Below are 15,010 nucleotides of genomic sequence, written 5' to 3'. Positions count from 1 at the left end.
TGTGTCTCTCAGTTAATTTATTATACATGTTTAAAAAATTAGTATTTGTTTGAATATGTGTGTGTGCATATTTTAATGGATTCGGTCGGTGTTGTCATAACAATCATTTTATTCAGATTTCCTTTTTAGTGCACTTCTGCTTAGCGAGCTCAAATCCTGTGACTATGGCCTCATTCTTTCACTGATATATCAGTGCTACTCGCTACTTATCTCAGCTGCATTTACATACACATCAGCTCCTTTTTAAATTTTGCAGGGTTGTGGTAATTATATCCCATTCTAACCAGATACTATTTTGTACGTTCATGACTATCTCAAAAGTACTTCACTTGTAAAGCATGGTGAGAAGATATGTCTCATTTCTTGTTGATGTTTTGAGTTGCCAAGTTTTAACCCTTGTTCCTGTATACCTCCCTTCTACGTTATTTTCACGCTTCTCTTTCCTCTGTTTTGACACACTCTAGAGCAGCTAAGTGTCTGGATGATAAAAGTAGGTTGTAACTGAATCATAGTGCATAGAAGGTGTAGAGTTTGAAGTTCTGTTCAGCCTCAGTGACTAACTCTTAAGGATTTTTTTCTCATACTAAGTGTTGAACTATTAATAACTTTAAAAGATTTACTTTTTCAGGTCCTCACATATTTTAGGGCCCATGTCCTGAGTGTCTTTCTGTAAGTTCCTGTTAGTTGTATAGCTGGGAGCATTAAGGGAACATGGTCTTAGTCTAAAAGGGTTATGATGATGCACTACAAGGTTTGAAAGTTTGGAAGTTGATAATCTTTCAGACAAAATGTACAAGTAATCCTGAAATGATGTGGGCATAATTTACAGAGAGTGAGTTACAAGTCACCATTTTAATTATTTTTGACAGAAATATATTCAAGCCGGCTACATATTTTACTGAGGTGATACTCATTACATATTTTCATATTTTGAGGAAAAAAAAAGAATACACCATTTGTATTTGAATTTATGGGGTATATATATATTACTTGAAGTGAGCATCAGCAAATCATGAGCTTAGGCATATCTGAGATGGCACATAGTTTTACAGGCAGTGGGTTTTTTTATAGGCCACTTTACTTTTAATAGTAGTTTATTTCTCAGTTGGATTGATGGTTTTTGTCGGTGATGAGTAATCATTATCATTTTAAATATTTCTATGGCCATTTTCAATTTCAATTGTCATGGGAGGCACAAACTTTTAATTACATATATACTGAGATGAATATTTGCTATAAGAGTGATTTTAATTACAGCTGAAGTCCTGTAACAAAAATGCGTACAAAATTTGATCTCCGCCCACTGAGTCGTAGTGGGTGATTTGCGTGTTGCTTTTTCATTTCTTGAATTGATAGATATTTTAAATTGTTTTCATAGCGTGTGTTTCAATTTCTAGATTTATTTGCAAAAGATTTAAATGGTGAATAATCACAGTACCTTAATGATAAGGTGATAGGTAAAGGTGTGAGCCACATAATGATAGGATGTTTAGCATGGTTGCAGTGTGCATATAGCTGTGACTAGAGCCTTACAAAATGGGCAATGCCTTTTACTCTGCTGCCTCTGTGTGTCCTCTACACTTAATGTGCTGAGTCAACCTAATGTGGATCTATCCACTCAAGTCCATACGCATTAGAACCCACTCCACAGCTCCTCTGCCTTGGCTAGCTGGGGCATAGTGACTCCGCTTTGCTCAGCTTCTTTCATAATACTATAGATTTTTGCATTAAAGCATTATTATATGCGTCACATATGCAACCATTATTTTGTACTCTATTTGAAATTGAAATCATTCGGAAAGATAATCATTCTGAGAGAAAAATTGTTGGGTAGGATAAAAATTTTCCTGATGAAATTCGAATTGTGTTTCAGAGAAGCTGTAAAAATTGAGAAGTTTCTCTGTGATTGCTCTTTGAGAGGATTTGGGTCTATTTTCTTGTTAGCGAGGAAGCAAGAAGTTTTCCAAGCCGTAAGAAATTTGCTATCTGGCTCAGTGAGGTATTGATGAGTGAAAGTGACCTTAAGTAAAGTAAGATGGAAGTTAATGAGGAGGCACAATAGTTGAAGTACAGGGGATAAAATCTGGAATCCTACAAGAAAAATACTGTTGTTTTTGCTATATTTTGGATATTAAGTGCATTAAAATATCAAAAATGTTTTAAGAATTTAGTACATGACATCCAGCAGATTGGTGGGGTCCTTTTAGGACCAAAACTTGTCGCCAAAAAATGCCAGCACAGATGCGTTGCAGATTCTACTTTATATTATGGCTTACATTTCTTAGAAGAAATTGATCAGTGTATGAGTATGTGTGTAGCAGTTAGAGAGTTAAGTGTGTGTGACACTCGTTGACGAATGTGGTAGCCTCTTTGCAATAGTGTAGCCAGGATTTTGAAATGGGTGGGGTTTCCCAGAGATTTTGGGACCCTTCCGGGGTGTATGGGAATCACCCCAGGGCAAAGGGGGTCCAAAGATTTTTGATGTTGAAAACATGATTTTTAAGACTCAAAAACAATAATTTTGTTTGAGTATTTATAAGAAGAAAGTATTTTTATATTTATTTAGGCCATCTCACTCATTTTTGGCACCTCTTTAAAGCTCAAGGGGGGGTTGCAACTGAGAAAACCCTCCCCTGTGGCTAGGCCACCGCCTCTGTGTACAAGGAAAGCGCCAAGGCGTGAGTGAAGCCATTTTTGGTTTCCTGCATTTGTACGTCATTATCATCAACTGGTATTCCTCCCTCTAACCTTCACTGATGCGCCTCGTCCTTGCTCTCCTTCACTCTATCCATCATTTTCACATTTCTCTTTCCTCCTTTGCTTCCTCAACTGATGTTTGTCTGCCTCTCTTCTGTTTCCAAGGGAACTCTACTTCCTCCTCGCCCTCGGGCCTTTCCTTCTTTTGTTTTGTGCATTTTACTCCCATACAAGGTCACTTATCTTCCTTGATTGATAGCTTCTTTCCACCAAACCTTTCTTACTTAGTTTAATCTCAGCAACAGCATTAATATTTTCTGTCAATTTCATACTTACGCCGTTAATTACTGGTCATAAAATGCTAGAAAGGCTTGATTACATAATGCATTCACACACATGAGTTAATGTCTAAATTAATGAAGGTGCGAATGAATGCAAAAATGTACAATGTAGCCACCCAACTTCTACGAATGCATGAACAGAAAAGAGGACCTGTTTAAATTTGGATCATGCATTTAAACATTACCTCATGCAATTTAATGTATAATGTAACCAGGCCTTAATGCATTTATTTTTCTTTCGACGATTTCCAATTATCGAGCATTCTTTCAAATTTCATGTCTAATAAAATGTATGCAACCGGTTCATGGCATCCTCTAAGATATCATTTTTCTTCATCAATTTTGTATTAAAAGTATACGTACATGTTTTTTTCTTCTGTTCTCTCAACTTCCCAAAAAATTGTACTCAAACTTAGCCGTTCATATTATAAGTAGAGAAACCCCTTGCGAATTTCCACACACATTTTTTCTTGTGCTCACAGCTCTCTTATTTTCTTACTAATGGGTTAATGATAAATTTTCACTTGACATGTTTTGTCGCCCTTAGTGGATGTCTCCTGCTTTCTTTTGGAGAGGCCAAAGTCATCTGCTTAATGCACCCTGATCGTCATTCTGAGAATAACCATTTCCTCTTTGCCTCTCAAAGGCTGGGAAACTGGTAAAAGTTCATCATGTAATTCACTTTGCACAGCAAAGGCTTGATACATGTATGATTTTTTCCAATTTTCCCTTTAGGCCTTCCCTCTTTCCACTCCTCTGTTAGTGCCCTCAGTACATGGCCCCCTCACCCAATTTCTTGGCACATAGGATCCATTTGCAATATATCGAGTTATGATCCATCCAGAACAGACAGACCCTAAACCAAGGTCATAATTCGTCTGCATTATGTCAATCTGCCTTGTGCGAGTTTAATTTTTTGTAGAAATTATCACCACCGAGTACTTCTCTATGTATTCCTGTTTTTAATTACAAAACCATTCAGTAAATATGCAGCATCTTCAAGAGTTTCAAAGAGAAAATGCAAATTTCTTTGGTTGGAGTATACGAATGTGTATGAATTAGTACATCAAAGCCAGAAATATTTTTCAGGGTATTTCATTTTGTACACTCTCAATGAGGACTACGTATATCCAGAAATATGTTTGCGAAAAGTTAAAGGAGAAATATTTGGCTAAGGCCAATGTAGATACATCTTCATGGTGTGTGTGTCTGGGTGTGCTTGGACACCAATTATTAAGTGGATAAATAGCACTATTATTTAAATAAATGCTTGGAGTGCTTTGATTGTAGCTTAAGTATTGTAAAAGTCCAATATTGTCTCTAGAGAAAAATACATTGATCCATTAGGTTTTGTATCTCTCTTTTGCTATCATATCTATTAAACGTGGAAGTATACATACTGTGGTTCCAAGAAGATATCCTCTTTGTCTTAAAGGTTGGGTGCATGAAGGCATTCATAACATTTATGTACAATGGTCTATCTAGTGGCGTCCATAATATTCGCCCCTAAGCTCATTTTTTTATACACACAAACCTATGTAGGCATGAATCCTTACGTAAAGAATTCGTATTTCGTCCACGTAGTAGACGATGATGATGGAACACATCAAGATGTGCTGTGTTTGCTCAAGAGCCGTGGTTAAGTAGCAGGTTGTTATGATATGATTTGAGGGAGTATTGGGGTTGTATGTCACTCTCATACTGCTCACGCTCTGCTTTGGACATTTCAGGTGAGAAGAGGCCATCGACAGTTGGCTCGGGAGAGCCTGAGCTGAAGAGGCACAAGGGGTCATTGAGCTCTGTATCGGGTGAGTGGTTGTGGACAAAAAACAATGGAGGAATAATTATTTCAAATTAATGTAATGCATTTCCTTATTTGATCCTCTGTGGCTACTAAATCAGAGACTGCACTCTGAACTTAATGGAAGTTTTTATTCAATTGTGAGAGGTAACTTCTTGGGGTTTGTATGTACCAGAAGATATAACTAATGTTTGATAGCTAAAAAATTTCTGAGAAAGAAGGGTCTAATTTTTTTTTTAATGAGGTAATGTAACTTAATGTTGTAGTAAGCAGATAAAAAATCCCCTAACAAATAGGATTTACCCATAGAGGGAAAACAATCAGGAAGTAGTAGCAATAGCTCATCACTTGGAGGTGTATGATACGGGAAGCATTGAATTCTTCCTGTATCATGCACCTTGCAGGCCCTGGGAGGGTAGTTGGACTCCCTCAGACTCTCGACTCTCCCTCGACCCTCGAGGGTAGTTGAAGTCCAACTACCCTCGGAGTCCGAGATAATGCAGAGTCCTTGCTAGGAAGAGTCAAAAAAGATTGGTGCTGAGAGTGTGTGGTTATCAGCAAGACCCTTCTTAACGAATCTCCTGCAAAAATGCTCCATACAAAGGGTGAGTGAGGGTCAAAGGTTGATCTAAAGGCCTTGGACCATATTTTTTGTTAGTTCCTACACTTTTCTACAATCGCACTGATTTCCCAAAAAAAAAAAAAAAAACGATTTTTCCTAACTGCATAAACCTTGTTTGTGGTATAGATGCAGAGTCTCTACTGTATCCCATCCCTCTAGTACTCTTCAAGCTTGCTGTGATGGTTGCAACGAACTTAGGCTACAGACTAGATGCTTTGGCTAACCAATTCAGTATTCGGACAGGCTTCATTCAGAAGCAAGTGAACGATATATTGCTCCAGGAAACATGCTGTCCAGACAAGGCTAATTATCCGCTCTGCAATAAATACGTTTTTTGCACACACCTTGCACATTGTGAAATCTTTCTCTTTGAACGAATGCTCACGTTGTCTTCCTCTTCAGGCTATGGCTCCGATGAAGAGGACCAAAGTGGTGCCGTGGGTACAACTGGTGGCACGGATGATCCACAGAGCCAGCAGTCTCAGAGTGGAAACAGCACAACGCCGTACTCGTCTGGTGTGGGGGCACCTCCCCCTTCGTACGCTCCCCCCAAGACCACCTTCTCGCACTACTCGTCCAAGCCGCAGATGTATGGTCCTTCGTCCACCTCGGTGACGGCGTCCACACAGGTATGTAGCTCACTCATGGGTGAAGCACTCTGTTGGAAAATATAAATACATATGTAATATATACATTACCAAAATTATGTACTCATATTTTCCAACACTCCCACTATTTGTGATAACTCTTCCTTAAAAAACAGTAAGAACACAAAGAAAAAACATAACTCACTGTTACTTTGAAATAGAAGACACAATATTCAATAATGTTCTAAATCTAACAAACTTGTCCTTACACAAAGGTTTTGTAAAAATATCTGCTAACTGATCGTTACTTTGAACATATTCAACATTTACAATTTTCCTTTCATACTGCTCAGGGAGTGTTGGAAAATATGAATACATAAATTTGGTAATGTATATATTACATATGTATTTGTGATACTGGGTGTATCGATACTATCGATTGTTAATTGTCGGAATAGTTTGGTTGGTAACCAGAATAAATAAGTTGGTGTTCTCGAAGTTTGACTGTCTCTCTTTTCCGCTTGTGTCACGTCGATGAACGCAAAGTCACGCAGTCTATATAAAAAATCATTCAACACACTCCGATTGAATTTGTGTGGGTACCCTGTGGATTGAATCGTGTATTCTATTGATGATGAGTTGGAAAGAGATGCCACTTGTGCTTGAGGAGGGAATTGAAAACATTCAAACAAACAGTTTTGCATGTATTGAGATCCCTAGGATCATTGAAGTGAGAAAAATGAAATGCATTTCCTGTGAGTAAAAAAAAAATCCCAACAAATGGAGTGCCACCACACCCACCGTTGATGAAAATTCAGCTTCATCTCAAATGTTATACTATTCTTAGGTCCCATTGCAATGATTGAAATTTAGCACAGTAATGTGTGTGAATATTTAGGAGTAGGATTATATATTCTATATAATCAACTTATAAAACACACATTGAAAATAAAGCTGTCTTGGCAACCAAAATATTCTCTCCAGCTCCCTTATCACCATATCACGACGGGTATCCATTAATTTTTTTTACCAAGTTAGCTTATGAGTGTAGCAACGTGTAGTAGTCACTAATGTATTCGTTTACTTTTCACTCAAAGTATATGATACTGAGAGTGCACTATTTCATGTTAAATTAGTCAAAAATGCTGATGTTTAGGACTGGATAGCACCCAGTAAAATCAAGGAATTCCCATGGAAAACTTGGAAATCTCAGGATTTTTTTAACCCGCCGTGACTCGCGCCCTAAATACGAACGTGAGAGCTCGCGTGGGGTGTTTCTGACACCCCACTCGTTTTTTTCGCTTTTTTCAATTGTTTAATTGTATTTTGCCTTAATTTTTGCTATTTACCTATCCTTTTATAACTCCTGATAATATTGGTTTGTTTGATATGAATAATTGTCGCATAGGAATATTTTGTTGTACTTTTGTTAATTTTCAAAAGAATTTGAAGTACAAAAGATGCGGACGTTGATACAATTTGTAAACATTCTTACATATTGGCTGTATTCTAATTAAAGCAATAATAATTTTGTTCACATAAATTAACAAATTGCATTACCTGGCTAAATAATTTTATACGTTACTTCGTTTCAATATTTTATATGAATTGAATTTTGATTATTTGATGGAAAAACCGGCCGCGAGTCTAGCGATTTGCCTGCTTTTGAGCTTATGGAAATGATTTGATGATTAGGGTTTTTTACATTTGTTATAACGATCAAATAGTGTTCTACGTTGTTAATAATGATTCTGAAAAGTATTTTTGAAGAATTTTATCTCAATCACTGGCTCTTTCAAGTGGGAAAATTCTGAATAATCTTCTAGTCTATAAATTCCAAATTTGTCTGGGAAATGCTGTATCTTTTCGGAAATCGAGGGTGGACCTGTAGTCTGTTCAAATAAGGAAGGATGGGTAAGAGATTTGGCAGGGATCGAGGGCCCAACGATAACCGCGTACCTGCCGTCAGCCAAAAATTACCCGGGGTCCAGTCGATCACGCTCGATATAATGAGTCACGAATCGCACTCCACTCAGAAAAATTATCTCATAAAGTAAGCGTGATATGTAATTTTTTATTATATCTTTGATTTCTACGTATAATTTCATGAAGAAAGAGTCTCTATACGACGGAGCTACGTCCATTAGTTATGTAACACTTACATAGCGGTTGCAAAAAAAACCACTAAGTGTTGCATAACTACTTGACATAGCTCCGTCCTGTTTACACTCTTTTTTCATGAAATTACACGTAGAAATCAAAACTGTAAAAAAATACAAATTACGCTTATTTATATGCAGTAATATTTCAGAGTGGAGTGCAATTCATGACTAATTATAGCAAAAGCGGTCTACCAGACCCCGGCTATTGTTTGGCGGATGGCAGGTAGGAAGCTATGGTTGGACCTCGAGCGGTGCCTAATCTCTTACCCGCCTTCCCTGTTTGGATAGACTATACCAACGATTGGAAAATCTGGACTACTCCTTCCGTTGTTTATTTCTCACGCACAAGAACCCCCTACACGGGTTCTTACTCACGCCATTCATTGTGCCCTAGTATGTCATGTTATGACCGACTATCTCGAATTTTCGTCATGACTCACGCCAGGCTTGGGGAAGGACAGGGTATGGCAAATACCGCAGCAAGAAGTGTGAAAACCCCCCTACGCACCCAAGACTGGAAGCAATAAAAAGGTTTCACAAATGAAGCGGTGGTAGACAGAGGGGGAAAGATTCTCTTTCCTTTGTACGCAGCTGAGTCAGGGTCATTCGGATTTCGGAAATGTTTTGGGCTTAGGCCGGAAAGGATCTGGGTGAAGGTCTTCCCTACTCTCTTTGCTGAGAAGTTTACCCTGCAATAAATCCTTTTGTTCTGGCGGTCTCTGTATCCCAGTAAAAGAGAAGTTTGCTCTCCATTCGGCAATTCAAATATGAATTTTTACTTCTCTAAACAAGATTTGTCTTCGTTACTTTGTGCATGCAGACATCACGATAGTTACCACAAAAATTTCCCTGCGAAATCCTCGCTATTATTGATCAATATTCATATGCTCCTTTGGGATAGTTGCATTTTGATCAACTTTAGATATTATTATGTGTAAAATGAGACAGAAAATATTTACGAATTGTAGCAAGTTGGTATAGCCTCAGTTGACATTTGGAAGGGCTGATGAATGACACGAAAAAATCATTTACACGAATTCCTTCATGAAACTATTTTTTAATATTTTCCAAGCACTCACTACATACTTTCAACATGTGCGATGCACACATATTCCTTTCATAAATTTCACAAAACAATTTAGTTTTTATGTCTTTGGCTCTGGGGCAAATTACACACCTTCCACTTCCTCTTCTCCGCTTTTCCTGTGGCTCCGATATTGATGGCTCTCCGTATTTCTCTAACGTTTTCCTAATTTTTTTGTGTACTTCTCTGGGCAATAAAAGGTTTTGTTAAGCCTTTAGCAATTTCTCGGAGGAATGTTCTTCTATTGGTCTTAATTTCAGGATGTAAGTTCCTGAAAATAACGAACGCATTGATGCCCAATGTATTCATCAAATGATAAAAAACCACCATAGGCCATCCTTGTGTTTCTGGCAACACTATAGGTAGCGCACATTTCATCTACCGTATCTACACCACCTTTCGTAGAGTTGTAAAAGGATATCATTTCCGGTTTTTTTTCTCACCTGTGGTCGGATCAATGCTAATATCGCTGTGCATACTCGAAATCATGAGGACGTTTTTCTTCTTTTTAGGAATATATGACACAAGAGTCATATTTTTCCTGAAGAGAAAAATGCTACTATACTCATCTCTATTTTTGACAAAAACAATTTCAGGGGGAAGCTCTGCCTTATTCTTCCTAATGGTCCCCACAATAGTAAGTTTTCTTAGAAGTAGATCTTCCAAAAGTGGCACACTCATGAACCAATTGTCCACTGTAATGTTCCTCCCCGTTCCCAAAATTGGACTGACAATCCTTTTTACAACCTCCTTTGGGCTGTTGTCTACTCTAAAAGGACCATCTGGCTGAATACCTAGGTAAACCTCCATTTTTTGCGTGTAATACACAGTAGCATCTACAAGTGCAAATATTTTTATGCCGTACTTTGCAGGTTTATTTGGTAAATATTGGCGGAAAGAACATCTACCCCGAAAAGGAACTAATTGCTCATCTACTGTAGCAAACTCACCGATGTTGTACAATTGTTCAAATTTACGGATAAACATTTCAAATACCTTTCTTATCGTAGCCAATTTATCAGTTTTTCTCCTATTTTCTCTGTCTCTGATGTCATCAAATCTTAGACATTGAAGCAGCAATTTAAACCTCTGGTAATTCATTGATGCCCTAAATATCTCCACACCCAAACCATCTTGATCCCACATATCTTTCAAGTTCTGGCGACCTGATTTGTTTGCCCCTAAATAAAAAAGCAGACCAATGAGACATCTGATTTCAGATTCGTCTGTTGGCTTAGCATCTCTTTCTCGAGAATAATTTTGCGCTTTTCTGCAAGTTTGATATTTGTACTATTTACAATTATGTGACAGATGTTCTCATCAAAAATTATGTCAAAACAATCTAGCGGAGAATTTATATCATTCTTATTTCCCTTGAAGCCAGCTGCCTGAGATACAATGTTATGAACTGGTGTTCGAACATTACGTCGTGGCTCAGAGGTACTCCATTTTGTCACTCGACCTTTGCCCGTTAAAAAATTATCGTTAGTCACAGTTGTATACTCAGTCTCTGAATCACTGATGTCCTGATCGCTACATGTGTCGTGCTCCGATTCCTGTGCTGAAGCTGAAGAGAATTCAGTGTCTGAATCAAATTCTTCCTCTTCGGATAGTCCACTGGAAAGCAGAAGAGCAGTTTCTATTTCCCTCTCTGATCGTAAATAGGTCATCTAAGGGAAAATATAGTTTATATAAGTTTCTGAATGATTTTCAGTGATTCCTAAAAATTAAATTTTTCATTTATCAGAAATTGAAAATGACATGAACTTACCTCGAGGTCTCTAGAGAATTTCTAGGCTTCCCACTAGCAGTCACTTCTAAGAGAAAAAAGTTATACGAATTTTGGGATGAAATTCTTCCCTAAAATGAAAAAATAAAAGAAATATTGCGTATAGTCTCCTTTGAAATAATGAAGTAACGAAAAATAATGGTGAAATAAGCGTTGAAAATTTATAAAACGTAATGAAGCATTAGGTATCGAAATAATGATTGTAAAAATAAGATAAATTTTATAATTGTAAGTGAAAAGACTCACCAAATAAAAGAACGAAGTATACTTCGCGGCAGTATTCAGTAGAGGATCCAATGAACACAAAAACAAGTAAACGCAAAAAAGTTTACGGCACACATTCAAGCATGAACCCAACACTCGAAAATTTCGCTCCGACGGGATGCGCACTGTCTTCACAAAAGCGTCTGATCTCGGCCGAAAACGGAAAGAAACTAACCAATTTTCCAGGACGGCTAGGAAATATCCCTAAACTCAGCTACTGAAAAGATGAGACCATAAAACTAGACCCGAAACGAACTCTAACCAAAACAAGACGCTGGGGTGCCTGGGACACCCCGCGCGAGTCACGGCGGGTTAAATATCCACACCCAGTGAATGAGGTTCAGTGAAATAGAAGACTCCCTCTCTTGGCAGGTAGTGACGTCTTCAGGGGGGCAGTCGGGGACGAGCGGTGGCCAACAAGCCTCGCCCCCTGGTAATGCAGCCGTGGCCTTCCAGGGCATGTCACCATGCCAACAGCCTCCTCCCAACATGCACCACCACCAGGCACCAATGTTTGCCCAGCCCACCTTACCCCCGCCACCTCCCTCGTACCAACAGCAGCCGCAACCACAGCAGCAGCAGCAAGGCATGGCGGCATTTGCAGGATACCAGTACAACTCATCCCTCCCCTTCTGGATGGTGCAACAGTGATAGGGCAGACGTGGGTGGGTGAAAAGTCGTGTGTATGAAGCCTAGCTTTCCATCTGCTTAATGTCAGTCCAACTTGTATTCTATATCTCGTGATTCCAGGAGAGTGGCTTCACGGTAAATGTGTTTGAATGGGGTAGAGCATGTTTCCATGAATTATCCCTCTGGTGGATGGCATTGGCTGATAAATGCCTGAAATATGTGTGGAAACCATCATTTTCTGTATCGTCCAACAGTTTTCTCTCTTGATTCAAGGAAAGTGGTTCTAAGCTAATCTCAAAACTTGTGTGTATGAATGGGATAGAACATGCTTCCATCAAACCTTTGAATAAGAATGTGATTAGTCTTATATTATTGTATAAATTATGCATTGTTGTACAAATTGTAAATAGGATATGAAGAAAATCTTGGCTTCTTTTTTGTAATAAAGCCATCTAAGGCTTGTCATGAGCCTTGCTGTCACTAAAACTCATCAAGTCAGAGGTGTTGACCAACTTTCATCTCAGAATCTGAATTCTAGTCAGTGATGCATCACATTGCTGCAACTTCATAGTCAATGCTCCCCTCATGGGTCTAACGCCCATAGACAATGTGTTCACTGCTCAAAGTAGTATACATACTCAGTACTACTCTGCAAAGGCGTTTGGACATACATGCAGTTATATTGCTATCTAGCGTGGAAATGTTGTAACATAAGTTATGTTACCTCTTATCTTATTGTTGTTTTTATCATTGACTCATAGATGTTATGACTGAAGCACAGAAAATGGTTTAACTACTCAATGGACCACTTCTTGACCTTGGCTAGATAGCTGCCCTGGAAAACAGAGGATTTTAGAATCTCATTTCTAATAAACTGAAACTTTTGAAAGTAGAGATGAGTGTTGCACTGAAAGAATGTCCCTTGGAGCACTGCTGTTTGACTTCTCCCATTTCTCCTCCGTGAGTCGTTGGCAATCCATCTTTGTAATCTTCATCTCCACTGCCTTTCCTCCTCGAATTACTGTTTTACAATTTCCATTAAATTCAATTCCATTTCATTTGGGTGAATCCTCTCTGTAAGTGCCGTTAGTTTGAAGCAGCCGGTGGGTGAACAATGAATACAGAGTATTCACACTCACTGTGTGCGTGATAGAGCGTATTTCCTTATAGATTCCTTTTTTTGGGTCCATATTGCTGTGACTAGAAATGCAGGGATTGCTACTTCATGCTATCAGTTGGTACCTATATTTTGCCGCAATCAATGCTAAATGCAGTATGTGTATTAGAAAGTTGAGAGCATATTGTGAGGTATACTGTTATCCCTTCTTAATGTTATTTTGTTTGTAATATTTATATCCTCTCTCACTTTTGAGGGATATTTACTATGGTGATTGACTCGTGTGATTTTTGAAGTAGCTCAATAACTTCCAATCGCAGCTTAATTTGTCTTTTGACTTCTTTTATCCCAAAGCAAGTGGTGTTTTTTATTCAATATTTTGTAGCTCAAGAATTGGATATTTCTTATCTCTGTATAACATAATTGGTGGATAGTTTAGTGGCAGTCGTATTGTGTATAATCCTGCAGCAAATGATTTGATGAGTGTGTCGAATCATTAGCAGTGGCTTTCTTTTGCTGGTTTTAGAGCAGTGAGTGGATACTGCCTTCAGTGGGATGGATTTTCATCATTTGATGTGTCTTAGTTCCAAGTATTTCAAGTAAACCGAAGTAATACCTTTTTTGTAGACGTCATTCTTTTTTTCTCATTGTTGCTCATTTGTATGTTGAGTGAGGGGTGCCTTTCCGCGTGAGGTGCGCACGGATCCTTTTGGAAATGTTGATGTTCCTCTTTTAAGTGACTGTGACTGTCAGTGAGGACTGTGAAGAGGATAAAGGTATTTCTAATAATCCATTGAAGTTTTATATTTTCAAGGAATGCCAGAGAGTATTTCAATGGTTTATTATGGTTGCAATAATTGTTCTTATGTACAAATTATTGACTGTTGAAATAAATCATGCTAATGACTTGTGACTGCTTTGTCATTTAGTTTTGAAGACACAAAATGACCTATCCTAAAGCCATGACATCAAAATACAGCCTTCGTGAAGTAATGAAATATTGCTAAAGGAAATTATTTTGCAGTAAAAAATAAAGCAGTGGTGACCGTTTGAAATCTTAGCTATCAAAATGACCGCACAGGTGTTTCTGATGTTCTGAAGTAGGAAATAAAATCTCCCAAAAATGAGATTGTATTTTCCTCTGGTACTCTTAATATCAGGGTGGTCACATATCTGTCACTTGGAAATTGATTGTGTCGGGAAAGTTTTGGAATTTGAAAAATCTGTGGAATTCATGTTTACTGTATCTATCAGAGGGACTTGGTAGTTTTCCTTCCATGCATACCTTTGATATTTGAACATCTTATCCCCATAAATTTAGGTGGTTCTCTCTTTCTGTAAACATTTATGTTTTTATTGTGATTTCGCTTAGTTTCAAGTTTGAAATTTACCCACTTATTCACATTTTTATCTCATATGAAGATGGATTTTGGTGAAATACTCATTATCAGAGACAAGGCTGGAAATAAAATAGTGTCGAAAATGAGTGTAATTAGAAGTAAGCTGAGAATTTTAATTGGATCCAAAATGGATGGCCTACCTGGATATTTCTTATTTTGAGAAACATTCCACTCTGTGCCATTGCAAATGACGTAATAATTTATTCTTGTCATTAACAATTTTGTGCAAAATTCGTTAGTTTCTGATGACCATACCAGTAGTGCCATCATGCCCAGGGGCTTTGCCTTTGGAGTTTTAAGTTAGACTGATTTAAAGGTTTTTGAGTGTATTTGCCTCATAATATCTTACCCATATTTTAAAACGATGCTTTCAACCATACAATGATCCACTGCTGGTAGTAAAGTACGGAATCTCAGCATTTCTTCAGTGTTTCATGTATAAAAACTGACTTCAAGAAATGTCATCTACATACAGGCCCTCCTCAACCTACGAACAAGATACATTCCGAATACTTT

At 37.9% G+C, this 15,010-nt stretch overlaps 1 protein-coding gene across 8 annotated transcripts in view; it reads left to right on the top strand.

Moving 5' to 3' along the window:
- LOC124166354 (KH homology domain-containing protein 4-like) overlaps window positions 1-14,007 on the top strand; it is a 72,223-nt gene extending 58,216 nt beyond the window's left edge. For all 8 annotated transcript variants that reach the window (XM_046543824.1, XM_046543826.1, XM_046543825.1 and 5 more), the window contains 3 exons: window positions 4,769-4,846; window positions 5,864-6,090; window positions 11,720-14,007. In XM_046543824.1, the coding sequence (XP_046399780.1) occupies window positions 4,769-4,846; window positions 5,864-6,090; window positions 11,720-11,998 (584 nt within the window). In that variant the 3' untranslated portion in view covers window positions 11,999-14,007. The remainder of the gene's footprint in view (window positions 1-4,768; window positions 4,847-5,863; window positions 6,091-11,719) is intronic.
- The last annotated feature ends 1,003 nt before the right edge of the window (window positions 14,008-15,010 follow it).

This window comes from Ischnura elegans, chromosome 10, assembly GCF_921293095.1.
Source record: "Ischnura elegans chromosome 10, ioIscEleg1.1, whole genome shotgun sequence".
NCBI lineage: Eukaryota > Metazoa > Arthropoda > Insecta > Odonata > Coenagrionidae > Ischnura > Ischnura elegans.
Note: the sequence above shows the minus strand (reverse complement) of the source record. Positions and strands in the feature narration are given on the sequence as shown.